Source organism: Cyprinodon tularosa, unplaced genomic scaffold, assembly GCF_016077235.1.
Source record: "Cyprinodon tularosa strain WSP-4 unplaced genomic scaffold, ASM1607723v1 ctg76, whole genome shotgun sequence".
Classification (NCBI taxonomy): Eukaryota; Metazoa; Chordata; class Actinopteri; order Cyprinodontiformes; family Cyprinodontidae; genus Cyprinodon; species Cyprinodon tularosa.
This window is the reverse complement of record NW_024039518.1, coordinates 2,150,193-2,166,388: the sequence shown is the minus strand read 5'-3', so window position 1 is coordinate 2,166,388 and position 16,196 is coordinate 2,150,193. Positions and strand designations below refer to the sequence as shown.

Below are 16,196 nucleotides of genomic sequence, written 5' to 3'. Positions count from 1 at the left end.
GATTGATATCTGGATAGTAAAGGTCAGATTAAACTCTTCAAAGATATTCTGCTCCTTAAAACATTTCTGGGTGTGTTCTGGTCTGTTGCAGGAAGCATCACTCTACTGAAAGAGACAACAGCCATCCAGGAATCCCATTTCTAAGTCAATATGCAGAAAACTGTCCTTGGCGTAAATGTGACCTGGTACCCTCAGCCATATGTTTTGGGGCTGTCCAAGGCTGAAAGTCTTTTGGGAGGATATTTTTGAAAAAAATCACTGCAGAGTGGAAAATAACAATTCAACCAAACCCTGTCACAGCCTTATTAGGTGTGGTTCCAACGGACTGTTGGATGGCCTTTGCTACACTTCTTGCACAACAGACTATTTTACTAAGGTGGAAGAGGCAGTGAGTGGTGGACATAGTGGCTTATCTTAAAGTGAAACAACTAAGATATATAGCTCAAGGCTCGGAAAGAAGATTTAAACAGCTGTGGCAACCATTCCTACTATATGTTGAGAAGCTCCATGTTGAATAATTAATGTCAATGGCCTGTTTTTTTGTTTTGTTTTTCCAGCGCTTTACTGTCATTAAATGGTTAAAGAGGAATGAAAATGAACTCTCTGCATTTAACCCATCCCCTTGTGGGAGCAGTGGGCTTCCATCACAGGGCGCCCAGGGAGCAGTGTGGACTCTTGCTCAGGGACCCAGAGTGGCAGTCTGTGGGAGTGGGGCTGGAACTCAGAACCTCAGGATATGCCCTAACCACTAGGCTGCTACTCCCTTGTAGTTTATTCATTTCTTTAATCTCACAATGGAGAAAATCCCTCTCTGCATTTAACTGCATTTAACTCATCCCCTTGGGGAGCAGTTGGCTGCCATTGTGCAGCACCCAGGGAGCAGTGTGGGGTTAAGGCTCTTGCTCAAGGACCCAGAGTGCAGGATGTGGGGATCGAACCGGGTGTTTGCAACCTTCTCAGAGCACAAGCTGCTCTAACTACCTCTTTTAATAATTTTTTTTTTTTACTGATTTGTCTTACTTGTTAAGCTATCATTGCTTTTCTTTGTTAGAATGTTTGCTGATTTTTTTTTTATTGTCATTGATGGTAATATTTTGGGTAATCTAAATATTGTCTTTTTTTTCGTTATTTTTTTATGGATTTTATGGTATACATTTTAGTTGCAAGATGTTCTCGTGTTGTGTGTGCATCTGTATATGTTATAAAATCCAATAAAAATATTAATAATAGAAAAGTCAATATGTAGGCACGTATCCTTGCAAGATCAAGGCTTCTCTGTGGAATGCTGGTCCCTTCCAAAGTCTGCTTTCTATCTATAGTGCATTTTATGGGATTTCCTGTAAAGACATCTGATAAAATAAGAAGCCATAATTCATCAGGGCAGCTCACCTTCTTCTGTTGCTCCATAGTCCAAGTTAAAATAGACTGTAAGCTAGTGGAGGTACAGCAGCTTACCTAATGGATCAAACCACACAGGTTTGTCTGGCCCTAAACCATCAACCAGCCCATCTAGGACTCAGTTCACCACCTTTCTCTGTTGGATCATTTTCCATAAAGTAAACACTACAGATCAGTAAGTCAATACAGAAACTTTAGTTTACTTGGAGATGTTCCAAAACAACAGTCCAGCCATCATAACATGACTCTTAACACACTCAAACAAATCCTAACCTGGTTTTTCCTGTTTCTTGCTCATGAACTAAAAAAGAAAAAGTTCCCACCATTTACACATGCCATGGAAAAAAAATTTATTTACTTTCTTTAAGCTTGGGCTTGCGACGATATCATTGGACGATAGCTTTAGCATGGGCGTTCTACGTCGCACGCTATTGGCTGGGGTTAGCTATTGACCAATCACGTCGCACGCTGGAAGCGTTTCTCCCGACCTCCCAGTCGTTTGTTCGTTCCGCCTTTTTTACTTAAGCTGGTTTTACTTCTCAAGATTCACTGAGTGGTTTTTCAGCCCGAAAAACGACATTCTGCAGAGATCTACCGAAAAAGACAGCAGTCCGACTGAGTGCGAACATTAATTTTTCTGTTTTAGAATAAGTTAATAATGCTCGTTTAGATTCCATGTCTGTTTACTTATATTAAGTGTTGCTCTTCATTGTTTCAGCTTGTTTTTTTTTTTCCATCAGTATTATTATAACCGTACGCGGAAACATTGGCATCTTCCTGTTTTTTAATGCCTGCATTTATTCTGTTTACTTCAGGCTTCTTAAATTCACAGCTGTTGGAGCCACATGGCAGCCATGCTTTTCTTTAAAATCAGAACAGCTCCCAACAATTTTACTATTAAAGTAAAGGTAGCACTACTTCTTCATGTGTTTACTGCAGTAAAATTAACATTTAAAAAAATGACACAAGTAAGTAACCAAAGGGGTTTGGTAGCTGATCTACTCACCCATAATCATCACAACTGGTTTAATATTTAACTGAATAATTTAATAAAACCAACTGAATATTAAGGGATATGCATAATATAGATACAGTTTCCTATTTGTGCAATTGGATGGAATGAACACTTTTCAAAATACATACTTTAAAGTATAAAACAGTTATAATACAAAACAGTTACAGTGTGTAGACTAGGGTAAAAAAATGACACAAGTAATTAACCAAAGGGGTTTGGTAACTAATCTACTCACCCATAATCATCACAACTGGTTTAATATTTAACTGAATAGTGTAATAAAACCAACTAATTATTAAGGGATATGCATAATATAGATACAGTTTCCTATTTGTACAATTGGATGGAATGAACACTTATCAAAATACATATTTTAACGTATAAAACAGTTACAATGTGTAGAATAGGGTAAATTACAATATACTTTCATATATTTAACTCACCTTCCAACTGACTCTGCAGATGGAAAATAACATTTAACCAATAGGCATCCAGTACAAAATAGAAGAAAGTGTTTCTCTTAATGGTGCATATTTGTTTAAAACAAACTTGTTTCCTTTAAGTGAGTTTATTCAAAATGTATGGAGTAACCAGTTTTACTTAAATAAGAGTACTGATACTTTATCATTTTTTTGCTCAAGTAAAAAGTGCAATGCTGTGTGTATGTATGTATGTATATATATATATATATATATATATATATATATATATATATATATATATATATATATATATATATATATATGTATATATATGTATATGTATGTATATAAATAATGTATATGTTACTCAGACTTTATCACAGAGGTTTCCAAATCTTTCCGCTACAAAATGGCACCAGAGTCAGGTCATGACCCAAACGACTGGTTTTCTGGTAAATCTAATCTAATATTACAAAAGCATCAACAGCCCAAACAGTTGTTTTTTTTTATTTATTTTAAACTGATGATTTTAAATATTGGAAAGACCTTCAGGAAGTCCCAAAGAACGGCTCATCAATCTCACTTTAAAAGACTGACAAAAGAAAGCCTAACTTTATGGAATTTAAATGCAAAGAAATCGAGAATTACTTCACATGTTGTACAATGGGTTGTTTTTTCCCTTTCAATGGTTATATTATTCCTCCATATGCTACATGTCCTGCCTGCTTTAATCATATCTGGTGGCTCTTTCTCTCCCTGCAGCCTTGAGTTTATAAATCATCATGGTTCAGGCAAAGTCATGGATTCTGGCCAAACACTTTGATGGCTTCCCAAAGGAAAGCGACTTCCAGCTCAGGGTGGAGGACCTGCCTGAACCCAAAGATGGAGGCAAGAAAACTTACTTTTTCACATCCTTTTACGTTAAAAATAATTGATAAACTAAAAGGGAAAATATAATATTGTTTACTCTGATACCATTAAATAAAAATGCCATCAAATGCCTTCAGCAGTCATGCTTACTATCAAACTAACTCAATCTGTGTTTAATTTAATCATGGTTTAAATCCAAAATGCTTGGAAAAGCAAAGAAAACTGTCAGGGAGGAAGTTATAGAATAGTTTAAAGCAGGGGTTGGTTACAAAACACTATGTCAAGCTTTGATCATCTCAAGGAGAACATTTCAGCCTCTTGTATGAAAAGGAAAAAAATGTAACAATTGCAAGATGTAGCTGCTTTGCAAGGAGAAGGTTAAACAGCCCAGAGGCCCAGGTTACCTTTGGAGGAGCTGTAGAGAGCTACGGCTCAGGCAAGAAGACAACCAATGATGAAATAAGTCCTATCTGCGGTTTGCCATGAAGGGAAGGTAACAAACATGTGTGAGAGGTTGCTCTGGTCAGATGGAATCGAAACAACAAAAGGAACTATGTGGGAAACATCTTAAATATGGCATCTTATATATATAAGACTGAAAACAATCGTCAATTAAACAATATTTTATGCATTGTTTTTAGTCACCCTTTCCATGTAATATGTGACATTAACAAATAAGAGAGTTAATAAAAAAAGAGCTTCAAAATTCCCTTTAAAATGACATTAACAAACACAGTAAAAAACAAAAACTGAAAGCATGTTGCATGTGTAAATAGAGGACCATCATTTCAATATGTCACACATGAGTGCTTGTTCCTTCTCTGCTTGCGCGTGTGGTTTGATATTCACATGCAAGCAGCCTCCATTGTTTATACCCGTTTCTGTATGCTGCAGTCAACTTGTGTCCCTTTGAAGGTGTTACCCACGGGACAAAGAAACATGCCTGTGATTGGCTACTTTTCAGTAAATCCTGCATCTTGGGTTGTGACACGTTGCCAAGGTAACAGCATACACTGTCCTCCCTGCTCCCTGTTTGAGCTAGCAGAAACTATCATGCTATTTGACCTGAACTTTTTTTTTGATGATGTCCTATAACTGTTTTAGTCAATCAGAATCCAGTATTTACCCAGACCATATTGTATCTAAAAAGGACTTTGCTTACCAACTTCCAACTCTTGATGAGAAGCATTTAGCCTGAAGTTGCTTTGCAAGTATGAAGAAGAGTACAGCCTCGAGAGGCGGGATTTCCTGGCCGTTTCTCATTTCACGAGTACGGTCTCGTGTCCTCACCAAGTATGTTCTTGAGAAGAACACAGCAAAGTGTGGGGGGAACAGGAGCATGCAGCATTAATCTGGGTCAGTTGGAACAGAAGCGTACTCGTGATTTCTAGGGGCGTGGGAAATAATCGTTTTGGCAATATATCGTGATATTCGGCTGCCCAATATAATATCGATCTTTCACTTCTTAGTATCAATTTAAAAAAAATATGGTTACATAAAACATTGATGGGAAAATGGGCTACCTCTGCACCACCACTCTGGCAGAAAGCGCTGTGGAGCCCTTTAACTGTGCGTGCAGAACCAAATCTGTATTTGAGGCAGTCACAGTGGAAGAAAACCCCAAACAACATGGATAATAATACCCAATCAATATTTTCTTATGAAAATATACAGCACTTGCTGTTTTATCTCATCATTTGATTTGATAGCTGGGGAAAATATGGCAATATATAGTGATACTGTAATATCGTATCATGACCCAAGTATCGCGACATGTATCGAATCGCAACACTCATGCCAATACTCACCTCTAGTGACGTCACCACAAGCTCAGCTCCTCTGGAGCTGCATTTCACCTCCTATTATTAATAGTCTCTAGATAATTATAAATTCTAACTTTTTAATTTATTGGGGGAATAATAATGAACACAGTCAGATAAACACAAACAAAATGAACATTTTGCCAAATAAAACAAAAAACTCACCATCAGAGCCAGAGGTCCTTCTCACACGGCTATGCCTAGAGAGGGCTGCTGCAGACGAGCTAGGATTAGCCGTTACCCTCGAAGTAGGGATGCACGATATAATCGGCCCCCTATCGGTATCGGCCTTAAAACTGAATATCGGACATCGGCAACCCCATCGATATTTAACCCGATATTTGATCAGCTTCTGAGTTTCTAAAGTCTTAAAAAAAAAAAAAAAAAAAAAAAATACTACTTCTTCTTCCTCAAAAACTTCTTTTTTACAGACTTAAAAACTTCTAAAGACGAGGGAAAAAATAATTATACATTAAAATATCACGATATCTTCATATGCTGATATATTGCCATTTAAAAACACCATATCAATTTCTTTTACTAATGAAATATTGCTATATGTCATCGTTATGCTACGAAATCCCCCGAAAATTCACAAAATTTTGCCATATTTTTATATGTTGATATATTGACGCAGTATCGATCTATTTTAGTAACAAAATCTCACAAGAATTTGCAAAATATCGCGAGAGTTTGTAACAGAACGATGAAATTTCACAAGATTTTGAAAGTAAAATAGCTCGATACCGCGTTTTTTAAAATCAAGTTGATATCAGCATATGAAAATATATTTGAGTATATTATATTTCAAAGTGTAAGAAATGGATAACAAAACTGCTATTTTCAATGACTACTTATTTTTGTCCAGCTTTAACATCAGTATCGATATCGGTTATCAGCTACATGAGTTTTAAAATATCGGCATATCGGATATCGGCCAAAATCCCAATATCGTGCATCCCTACCTCGAAGGCTGCTGGTTGCTCTCAGCTCCGGAAATTTATTTTTCAAATTAAGCATTAAATCTGTAAATGGGCCATATAGTGATGCTTAAAGTATATTTTTCTCGCCTCAAATGATCTTAAAATGTACTTTTATTGAGCAACAGAAAAGAGAACTTTTAACTTAATACTCTGAGCTCTGTAAGCGCTCCATTAAAAGCTGCTGCTGCCGCAGTGCATGCTGGGACAGCTGTCAATCTGAAGAATGGACAAGTCTGCACTGATGCTTGCTGGGTAAACAGGGAGGGGCGAGAACAACATCTGGCGACTTTGTCCGTTCTTGTGTTCTTGTGAATTGGAACAGTACCAATACTGAGGCTGATGACGTTTCACGAGTACACGAGCACATGAGAACGCACAAGTACACATATTGAGAAACAGCTGAAAAGTAGCCAATCACAGGCGGGTGGCTTTGTCTGGTGGGTAACGCCTTCAAAGTGCCAAAAGTTGACACGAGCGCACAGAAACGGGTGCACACGCGTTGCCTTAGAAATAACTATTATTGCATAGGAGCAGGTCACAGATCAGAGCTGATAAACTAGTGACTGTGGAGATCAGCATCACGCTCTCATGTGACTGCAACAAATTAGATATCAGTAAAGCCACTTATACCATGGCGGCCTGCGTTTTGTTGGAGGGTGAGAAGCAGTGGATGACGCTGAATATGACACACTGCAGCTTTAAATGAATCCATCATTCATGTGCAAGAATAAGTTAGTCAAAGTCCAGACGATATCTGAATCAGCTCATATCATTTAGTAATGAAGAATAAGCAACACATGTAACCAAAACAGCTGATCTCAGTGACTGAACCAAACAGGGTTCAACAAATGAAACATACCACATATCTTATATTTGTGTTGTTTGAAAAAAAAAACAATGCATTTTTCTTCAGCTTCACATGATATGTTATATTTTGTGCTATTCTATTAAAGTCCCAGTAAGATATATATATTGATTTTGACGTGACAAAATGTGACAAGGCTTACGGAGTTTGTAGGCTCTGTATTCTAACACTGTTCTCTTAATGATTTTACACTTGAATTGTTCTGTTCTTCCAGAGGTGCTTTTGGAGGCGGTTTTTCTCAGTGTGGATCCATACATGAGGTGAGTCCTAGTTTTAGAGAACATTCATGTTCGGTCTTCATTCGATAAAGAAGGGTTTATAATATTTGTTTCTGTTGTTTTGCAGGCCGTTCAGCAGTATCCACATGAAGGAAGGGGATGTGATGATCGGAACTCAAGTTGCAAAGTAAGAGGAAAACAACTGTAATGGAACAGGAACGGCGAACGCTCTTTTATCCTTCATGATGTGATTTGCATGTCTGATATTTACTGAAATGGCTCGGGCTGCACCTGTGGTTAATTATAAAGCCTTTGATTCAACATGAGCGAGGAGCCGACAAGCGCAGACCCTGAACATTCCTGGCTGGGTGTTCAGAGATAGAAATCATTGCTATTGGGGATGTTCAATGGATGAGTTCCAAGGAGAAAGTTCTCAGGAAGAACACTTTCTGTGATCCGCACTATGTTTTAAATCCCAGATGTTTTACATTTTTCCCATTTTGAAGCGAACCACATTGTGCACAAAAAATGCATCTGCTGCATAGCTGATGTGCTCATCAGGGACACCAAACAACAAAAACATCCTTTTAGATGTGCAGAAATTCAAAATTTACCTCAGCTTTGCACCGAGGTCTAGATACATTATCCAGATGGTAGTGGCAATATTAGTGTTTTTTTTCTTGTATCGCATGTATCTCTTGCCGGATGAAGAGCAAACATTGCTTCTCCCTGCATTTGCCTTCTGTTAGTTTCTTTTTAGTTTGAACTGAAATGTGTGAATATTGCGTAATTTCTAACAACAAAATTAAGATTAAAAGCAATCCACTGGACTTTGTTTCCAAGGTTGAAGACTTTCGCTTCCCATCCTAGAAGCTTTTTCAATTCAAAATGTCAGGAATAGCATTGAGTTCGAGACCTGACATTTTGACTGATGCCATATACTTTTATTCTGTGTCTGTGCATTAGCCTTTAAAAATGTTTTAGCTGTAACGTGACTTTTTCAAATAAGAAATACAACAAACACTACAAAAACAACAGCATCATCCACTTAAGAATTAATACATTGACATTTCACAGTGAATTAGTTCTATTTACTCTACTTTCTATTTTCAAATGTTAGACACAAAGTCAATGGCTAACTCAGTCAATGTCTTCGAGTCGGTCCTAAATAGCCAGACTAATGTTACTACATACTATACTATAGGATATATCGGCGTATATATGGATTTTCTTGGTTAGCACATCCACTGACTGTGAAATTACCTGTGAAACGTCTTCCCACAGCTGGCAATCTGCTTGTTTTTGCAGCCAAATGCTACACAGGTAGGCTTCTTACTGCACGTTTCCGTGGGAGTGAGGAGCACCAAGATGGTGGCCGGTGGCTTCACTTTCTTTGGGCCATCAGCAATTCACTGAATAAATAGAGATCAATGATTTAGACTCTTATAGGTGCCAAAAATAAAGCATCTTTATACTGTTTGTAGTCTAGTGTTTTTTTTTTGTTTCTTTTTTTTTTTTTTATCCCCTTTAATTTTTCAAACATAGTACTTCACAACCGCTTGTAGTAAACATTACTGTTGTAATTAACTTGATTGTTTAACTTATACCAGGGTTTGTTTTTGTGTAGGGTGATCCAGAGTAAAAACCCGGCTTTTCCTGTGGGAAGCCACGTGGTGAGCCGCAGTGGTTGGAGGAGCCACGCCATCAGCGATGGAACGGACCTCACCCCCCTCATGTCTGACTGGCCTCTAGATGTTTCGCTGTCGCTGGCTTTGGGTAACGTCGGGATGCCAGGGTAAGTCAGGCTGCTAAATGACAATTTTCACAAAATCTGTCAGCATATTATTATTATTGGCTAATTATTTAAGAAAGATGCATTCAATATACTTTATTGTGTGTGATGTTTGATGATGCACAACATTTTTAGAAGATTTGTATCTTGGAAATGAATCTAAATCAGAAAGAAATGTCCACTTTGTTAAGTTTATTTTTTTGTATCCATCACAGGTCATACTCTGTAAGAAATTCACCAACATTTTATCAAATTGGATGTTTTCCTGCTTTATTAAAACTCTGGATACCAGAGAAGAATTGTTCAAATAAAAAAATAAATGTTCAGGGGTTTAAAGTAACACTTTAGAGTTATATAGATCCATGTCAATAAATCAGAATAGCTTGAATATATGAACGAAATGCTAAAATATATGTTTATAGTTTGTGATATTTAAGCACAGACTGACTTAATATATTTTATTTCTATTTTTTAGAAAATTAGGATTTAATATGAGATAAATACAATTTTTTAAATAGATATTGAAACCTATGTCGTAGGACTGTATTATGATTCGAATGATTACTTAATTGGGAGCTTCTTTTGCATTAATGATTGTTTTAGAGAAGTGTTGCATGGAAGAAACTTTTCCCTCCGCTCAACTTTCCATTGATTTGGTTAGATACAGCTCTTTGTAAGCTGTCAACTACTTTAGCTAAAACACTTTTGCATTTATCCTCCTAGTTAAGGTACAACAGTGGATGTCAGCTGAAGAACTGCAGCAATCTGCAGTGTTCTCCATGCTTCTGGATTCAAACGCGCTTTATGTTTCTGTGATATTCAGATAAAAAAAAAAAGAAGCAAAACACTTCATTCTTATTGGCTTTAAAACAGGTTGATTTACACTCACCGGCCACTTTATTAGGTACACCCGTCCAACTGCTCGTTAACACATAATTTCTAAGCAGCCAATCACATGGCGGCAACTCAGTGCATTTAGGCATGTAGACATGGTCAAGACAATCTCCTGCAGTTCAAACCGAGCATCAGTATGGGGAAGAAAGGTGATTTGAGTGACTTAGAACGTGGCATGATTGTTGGTGCCAGAAGGGCTGGTCTGAGTATTTCAGAAACCGCTGATCTACTGGGATTTTCACGCACAACCATCTCTAGGGTTTACAGAGAATGGTCCGAAAAAGAAAAAACATCCAGTGAGCGGCAGTTCTGTGGGCGGAAATGCCTTGTTGATGCCAGAGGTCAGCGGAGAATGGCCAGACTGGTTTGAGCTGATAGAAGGGCAACAGTGACTCAAATAACCACCCGTTACAACCAAGGTGGGCAGAAGAGCATCTCTGAACGCACAGTACGTCGAACTTTGAGGCAGATGGGCTACAGCAGCAGAAGACCACACCGGGTGCCACTCCTTTCAGCTAAGAACAGGAAACTGAGGCTACAGTTTGCACAAGCTCATCGAAATTGGACAATAGAAGATTGGAAAAACGTTGCCTGGTCTGATGAGTCTCGATTTCTGCTGCAACGTTCGGATGGTAGGGTCAGAATTTGGTGTCTACAACATGAAAGCATGGATCCATCCTGCCTTCTATCAACGGTTCAGGCTGGTGGTGGTGGTGTCATGGTGTGGGGAATATTTTCTTGGCACTCTTTGGGTCCCTTGGTACCAATTGAGCATCGTTGCAACGCCACAGCCTACCTGAGTATTGTTGCTGACCATGTCCATCCCTTTATGACCACAATGTACCCAACTTCTGATGGCTACTTTCAGCAGGATAATGCGCCATGTCATAAAGCTGGAATCGTCTCAGACTGGTTTCTTGAACATGACAATGAGTTCACTGTACTCAAATGGCCTCCACAGTCACCAGATCTCAATCCAATAGAGCATCTTTGGGATGTGGTGGAACGGGAGATTCGCATCATGGATGTGCAGCCGACAAATCTGCGGCAACTGTGTGATGCCATCATGTCAATATGGACCAAACTCCCTGAGGAATGCTTCCAGCACCTTGTTGAATCTATGCCACCAAGAATTGAGGCAGTTCTGAAGGCAAAAGGGGGTCCAACCCGTTACTAGCATGGTACCTAATAAAGTGGCCGGTGAGCGTATATAGAGCATTTCAGTAGTGGGACAATTAAAAGTTCTGTACATGAAAAAAGATAGCACGAAAAAACCCAGGGAAACGGTTTGTTGTTGTGGAATAGATGTAAATAAATAATCAACAAATATGAATAATTGGAGATGAATTTATAAAAAATGAATAAAACTTGAGCTAATAATGTTTTCATAGCGCAGTCGAAGGCCACCCTGAAAAATAGGTTTTTAATCTGGATTTAAAGCAGTTCAGGGTTTCTTTGCTTTTTACAGTTTTCTGGTAGTTTGTTTCCAGATAAGTTGAGCATAAGAACTAGATGCTGTTTCTCCATGTTTGGTTCTGGATATGTAGAGTTAAAACATGCTCTGAAAAATAACAGGCAACATCACTTTGAGCCGCCTTTAAAACCTTTAATTTAAAGGCATAATTAACTAAATAATTAGAAAACAAAGGGTTAAAATGTAATTTTCTGTGCATAATGAGTTGATTTAATGAAGATTCTGTGATGCCGTTTTGTATTATTTGTTATTACCTTCAGACTGACGGCTCTGTATGGAATAGAGGAGGTCCTTGGGCTGCAGGAGAACGAGACCCTGCTGGTGAACGCTTCGGCCGGAGCGGTGGGAAATGTGGTGGGACAGATCGCCAAGATCAAGGGCTGTAAGGTGGTGGGTACGGCCGGGACGGACGTCAAAGTAGCTTACCTGAAAGAGTTGGGGTTTGATGAGGCTTTCAACTACAAAACGGTTCCTTCCCTGGAGGAGGCTCTGAAGAAGGCGGCTCCTGAGGGATACGACTGCTTCTTCGACAATGTAAGTGAAGCCTGTGCAGTTTACTTGTTGGTCATTTATTCCACTTTGTTTTGCAACTTTTTTTTTTTTATCTCTTATTAGGTTGGAGGGCATTTTTCAACCGTCGCTCTACAGCAGATGAAGAGCTTTGGAAGAATAGCTGTGTGTGGGAGTATCTCCACGTACAATGATGCGACTCCTCAGACAGGTACGTATGTTAAAAATCATTCATCTATAGCGCCTGAGACGGTGATATAGGCAGGTTGGATTTAACTGGAATATTTCTCAGGACCGTACCCACACCTGACAATGATCTTCAAGGAGCTGAAAATGGAGGGTTTCATGGTTAACAGGTGGGAACACAAAAACCTCGAAAGCCTAAAAAGACTGATGGCCTGGCTAAAAGAGGTACGTTTAGGATTAGCTTTTAAAACATCATGTCCTCCTGCATTGGTGCCATTAAATTAATATATTTATTTTACCTCTACAGGGGAAAATTAAGTGCAGAGAGCACATCACAAAGGGCTTTGAGAACATGCCAGCTGCATTTATGGGCCTGCTGAAGGGAGAAAACATTGGCAAGGCTGTAGTTGCTGTGTGAGGTGGTGTTAAGGAATTTCTACATGTAGGAGGGGTATTGTGTAAGAAGAATCAAGGTAAAATGTGGAGAAGATTTGAATGTTTCACGACTAACAATGTAGATTAGATGTAGGATAAGAGCTGAGAACTTCAGTTTGGCTAAAAGATCAAAAATGTATTTTGATTTATTTCTAAATCTGACAGTGCACTGAAGTGGCTAACCGATAGCTTAAAGGAAGGTCTGCTAAAATCTAGAGTCAAGTAGTGTCTAGTGTAACAGGAGCTTCCTTCCCGGAGGTGTGCCCTATAAAACATTCATACAGAGGTTACTCTTTCTTACAATACCAACCTGATGATATGAAAACATGACTCAGGGCTACTGATGGTGTTTCAACTGGCCCCACCCATATACACATCCTCTCACTTTCCTTTGTTGTTTTTCTGGCTTTGTCTCTCTTAACCATTTAATGCAGTCGACTGGGACGTCCTGTTTAGAAATCTAGCTCCTTAGCATCCTGCCCTTTTAGCTGCCAGCTAGCTGTATTTGTTTCTTTGATGCATGACATGGCTACAGTAGAATGGCAGTAAGGCTAGGTTAATTTAACAGACACCAAAAATCTTTTCTGTGGTTCCTGCAGTTCTTTACCACTAAATGTCTAAAACAGGACTTTGTTTGACCGTCTTTTATTGGAGTTATAGGTGCAAGTTAAAAGAAACATTTCAACCTGTTTTGCACATCTAGAGATGCAAAATCTTCCCTATTATACATTGAAAAATAGGCAAAGAATTATCAGATTGGATGGAGATAATCTGTGAACGTTGATCTCTGGGCATTGACCGGGTCGATCTAATTCTTGCATATTCTATGAATTCTTCCACTGAAGTTCCTGCTGTACATTTTAGGCCAATTGCTAGAGGAGTGAACCTCCACCCAGGTCTGAAGTCATGGGTGTAAAAATGTAAACCAGTGTGGTATGAATACTTTGCTGAAGGCCTTACTCTACAATGTTTCCAAATGTCCCTTTCTATCTTTTACATATAGATTACAAATAAACGCCAAGTATTATGTAATAAATGATATGCACTAATGTTGTATTGAACAGCACTAAAAGTCCTCAATCGTCAGCTAGATAGAGAATGTATCTTAATGTGTCTTAATCTGAAGTGTATTAGTGCATTTTATGCAGTTTATGTGCCTCTTTAATATTTACTGCTTGAATTTGTATGACAAATAAAGGATGCCAATATGTGAATTTCTCCGTTGTGAGATCAATAAAGCTCATCTAATCTAATTCTTTGTGCCTCTTTGAATCGTGTAATGTACTTTATGATTCAGACGATGGTTATTATACAGTTTTAAACCTTATGAAAAATATTCCTGTCTGCACATCCTCGTTAAAGTGCCTGATTTTGTGATGTAACAAAAAGTTACATTATTTTACCCTTAATTGTAGAACTCGACTCAAACAAAGCTTTTTTTTTTTAAGAGGGTTTGAGGGTTAGAAATAAAACATAAATATTTATTAATAGTATATATTTTTTTTTTTTTACCTTTTTTGACCAGAAACTGTTCAACAGAGAGGCCCTGATTCAGCCAGCAAGAGAGTTAAAATGATTTAAAGACTTTGGAATTGTTAACACAATGGGGGAAAAAAAGAACAATTGTGACAATACAGAGAACTGAAGGTCCCTCCCAAGATTAAGAAAATAATAGAAAATTAGTAAATAAAACTGCAAGAGGCATTACCTACTATTAATTCCTGGGAAATTGTGTGTTCAGTTTACAATTATAATTATTTACAATTATTTATAATCCCAAGGTAAGACGATTGTGGGGGATTTTATTTTTTATTTTTTTATCGGAAAGAGAAAAATCCATCTTCAGTCAGAGTTTGAAAAAAATTCGCCAAAAACGGCAGGAAATGTGTTAAACATTTCAGAAAACTTGTTTTGAGACTGTACTTTGGCTTTCTGACCTTAATTCCAAAATGTATGTTGGACAGAAAAAAAAAACAAAACAAGAAAAAACACATGTAAATATTGAGCTATGCTTTGTGACTGCTTATCTTCAGATGGATTTCAGGCTTTAGTCAAGTATCAAGAACTCTCAAGTATCAGTGTTGACACACAACCTGCTAAAAAGCTGAAGATAAAGAGAAATGTTGTGTAATATGACCTAAAGCATATCTCTCAAGCCACAAATGAACAGAATCACCAAAATAGGATAAAGGTTTTTGAATTTCCCCATGCAACAGATCAGAGACGCTGAAGTGGATTTAATTATACTTGCTTTTATTCAGTATCTGAGTGCAAAGGAAATCTGTCCATTTAAGAAACATGGATGAAGATGGAGGGGATGGGAAACGCTCCACATGATTGATCAGATTCTGAGATGCAAGACCTTCTCTCTACATTCCTCTTTTATTAGATTTAACTATTTGTTTCAAGTTCTATTTAAAATTTAATTCTGTGAATACCAGAGCTCTATAGGTATTTAACTGCTCATAAATTAAAGCATCCTGTCTGATGCTTTAATTTAGAGCTAAATTAGATCAGGTTAGTTTTTTTCTTAGATTCTCCCTGCCAACACAGTCAGCAGAGGGGGACATTTATCTGTTTTCTGTGCATGTTTTTTTTTTTTTGTACATATACATACATACATATATATATATATATATATATATATATATATATATATATATATATATATATATATATATATATATATATATATATATATATATATATATATATATATATATATATATATATATATATATATATATATATTTAAATACATTTTATCATTTAAGGCAAAAATAAATTTACTCATGTACAATTTAGAACCTGTACATTTAACTGTTATGTTACATGAGAGTTTTTGACATCTCTGCAGAGAGGATCTTGGTTGATCTTCCCAGTGATCTTTCAGGACTTTTAAATAGTTCAGGAAAAGGACTCTTCAAACCTCACCCCCCAATTATAGTTCTTTGTTGTTGTAAATTATTGGAATTTAAGTAAAGCTCGTTGTATTCCTTTGTCTGCACCAACAACACCAAGTCAAATTCCTTGTAAGTGCAAACCTACTTGGCAATAAACTTGATTCTGATTCTGAACATTGTTTAAAAAGAACAATAAAATGTATCTTTTTATTTACTATAAATATGTTATTCTGTTTTATTTCCTGTTTTTTTTTTTCTGTAAAACTTAAGAGAACGTGAGAGTACGACGGAGTATTAGGGCCACACATGAAGAGAAAAAATATTTTTGCCATGACGAGATCAACATTTTGAGAATAAAGTTGAAATGTCATGTTGAGTTTAATCTCGACGTGTCGACTTTAAACTCGCCAT

The 16,196-nt window shown here is 37.4% G+C and overlaps 1 protein-coding gene across 1 annotated transcript; it reads left to right on the top strand.

Moving 5' to 3' along the window:
* The first annotated feature begins 1,871 nt into the window (after window positions 1–1,871).
* LOC119773378 (prostaglandin reductase 1-like) lies at window positions 1,872–14,011 on the top strand. Its single transcript, XM_038270367.1, has 9 exons — window positions 1,872–2,017; window positions 3,598–3,723; window positions 7,588–7,633; window positions 7,719–7,778; window positions 9,219–9,386; window positions 12,012–12,285; window positions 12,367–12,472; window positions 12,554–12,672; window positions 12,755–14,011. The coding sequence occupies exons 2-9, from the start codon at window positions 3,618–3,620 to the stop codon at window positions 12,863–12,865; spliced, it is 990 nt and encodes a 329-aa protein (XP_038126295.1). The 5' UTR covers window positions 1,872–2,017; window positions 3,598–3,617; the 3' UTR covers window positions 12,866–14,011.
* The last annotated feature ends 2,185 nt before the right edge of the window (window positions 14,012–16,196 follow it).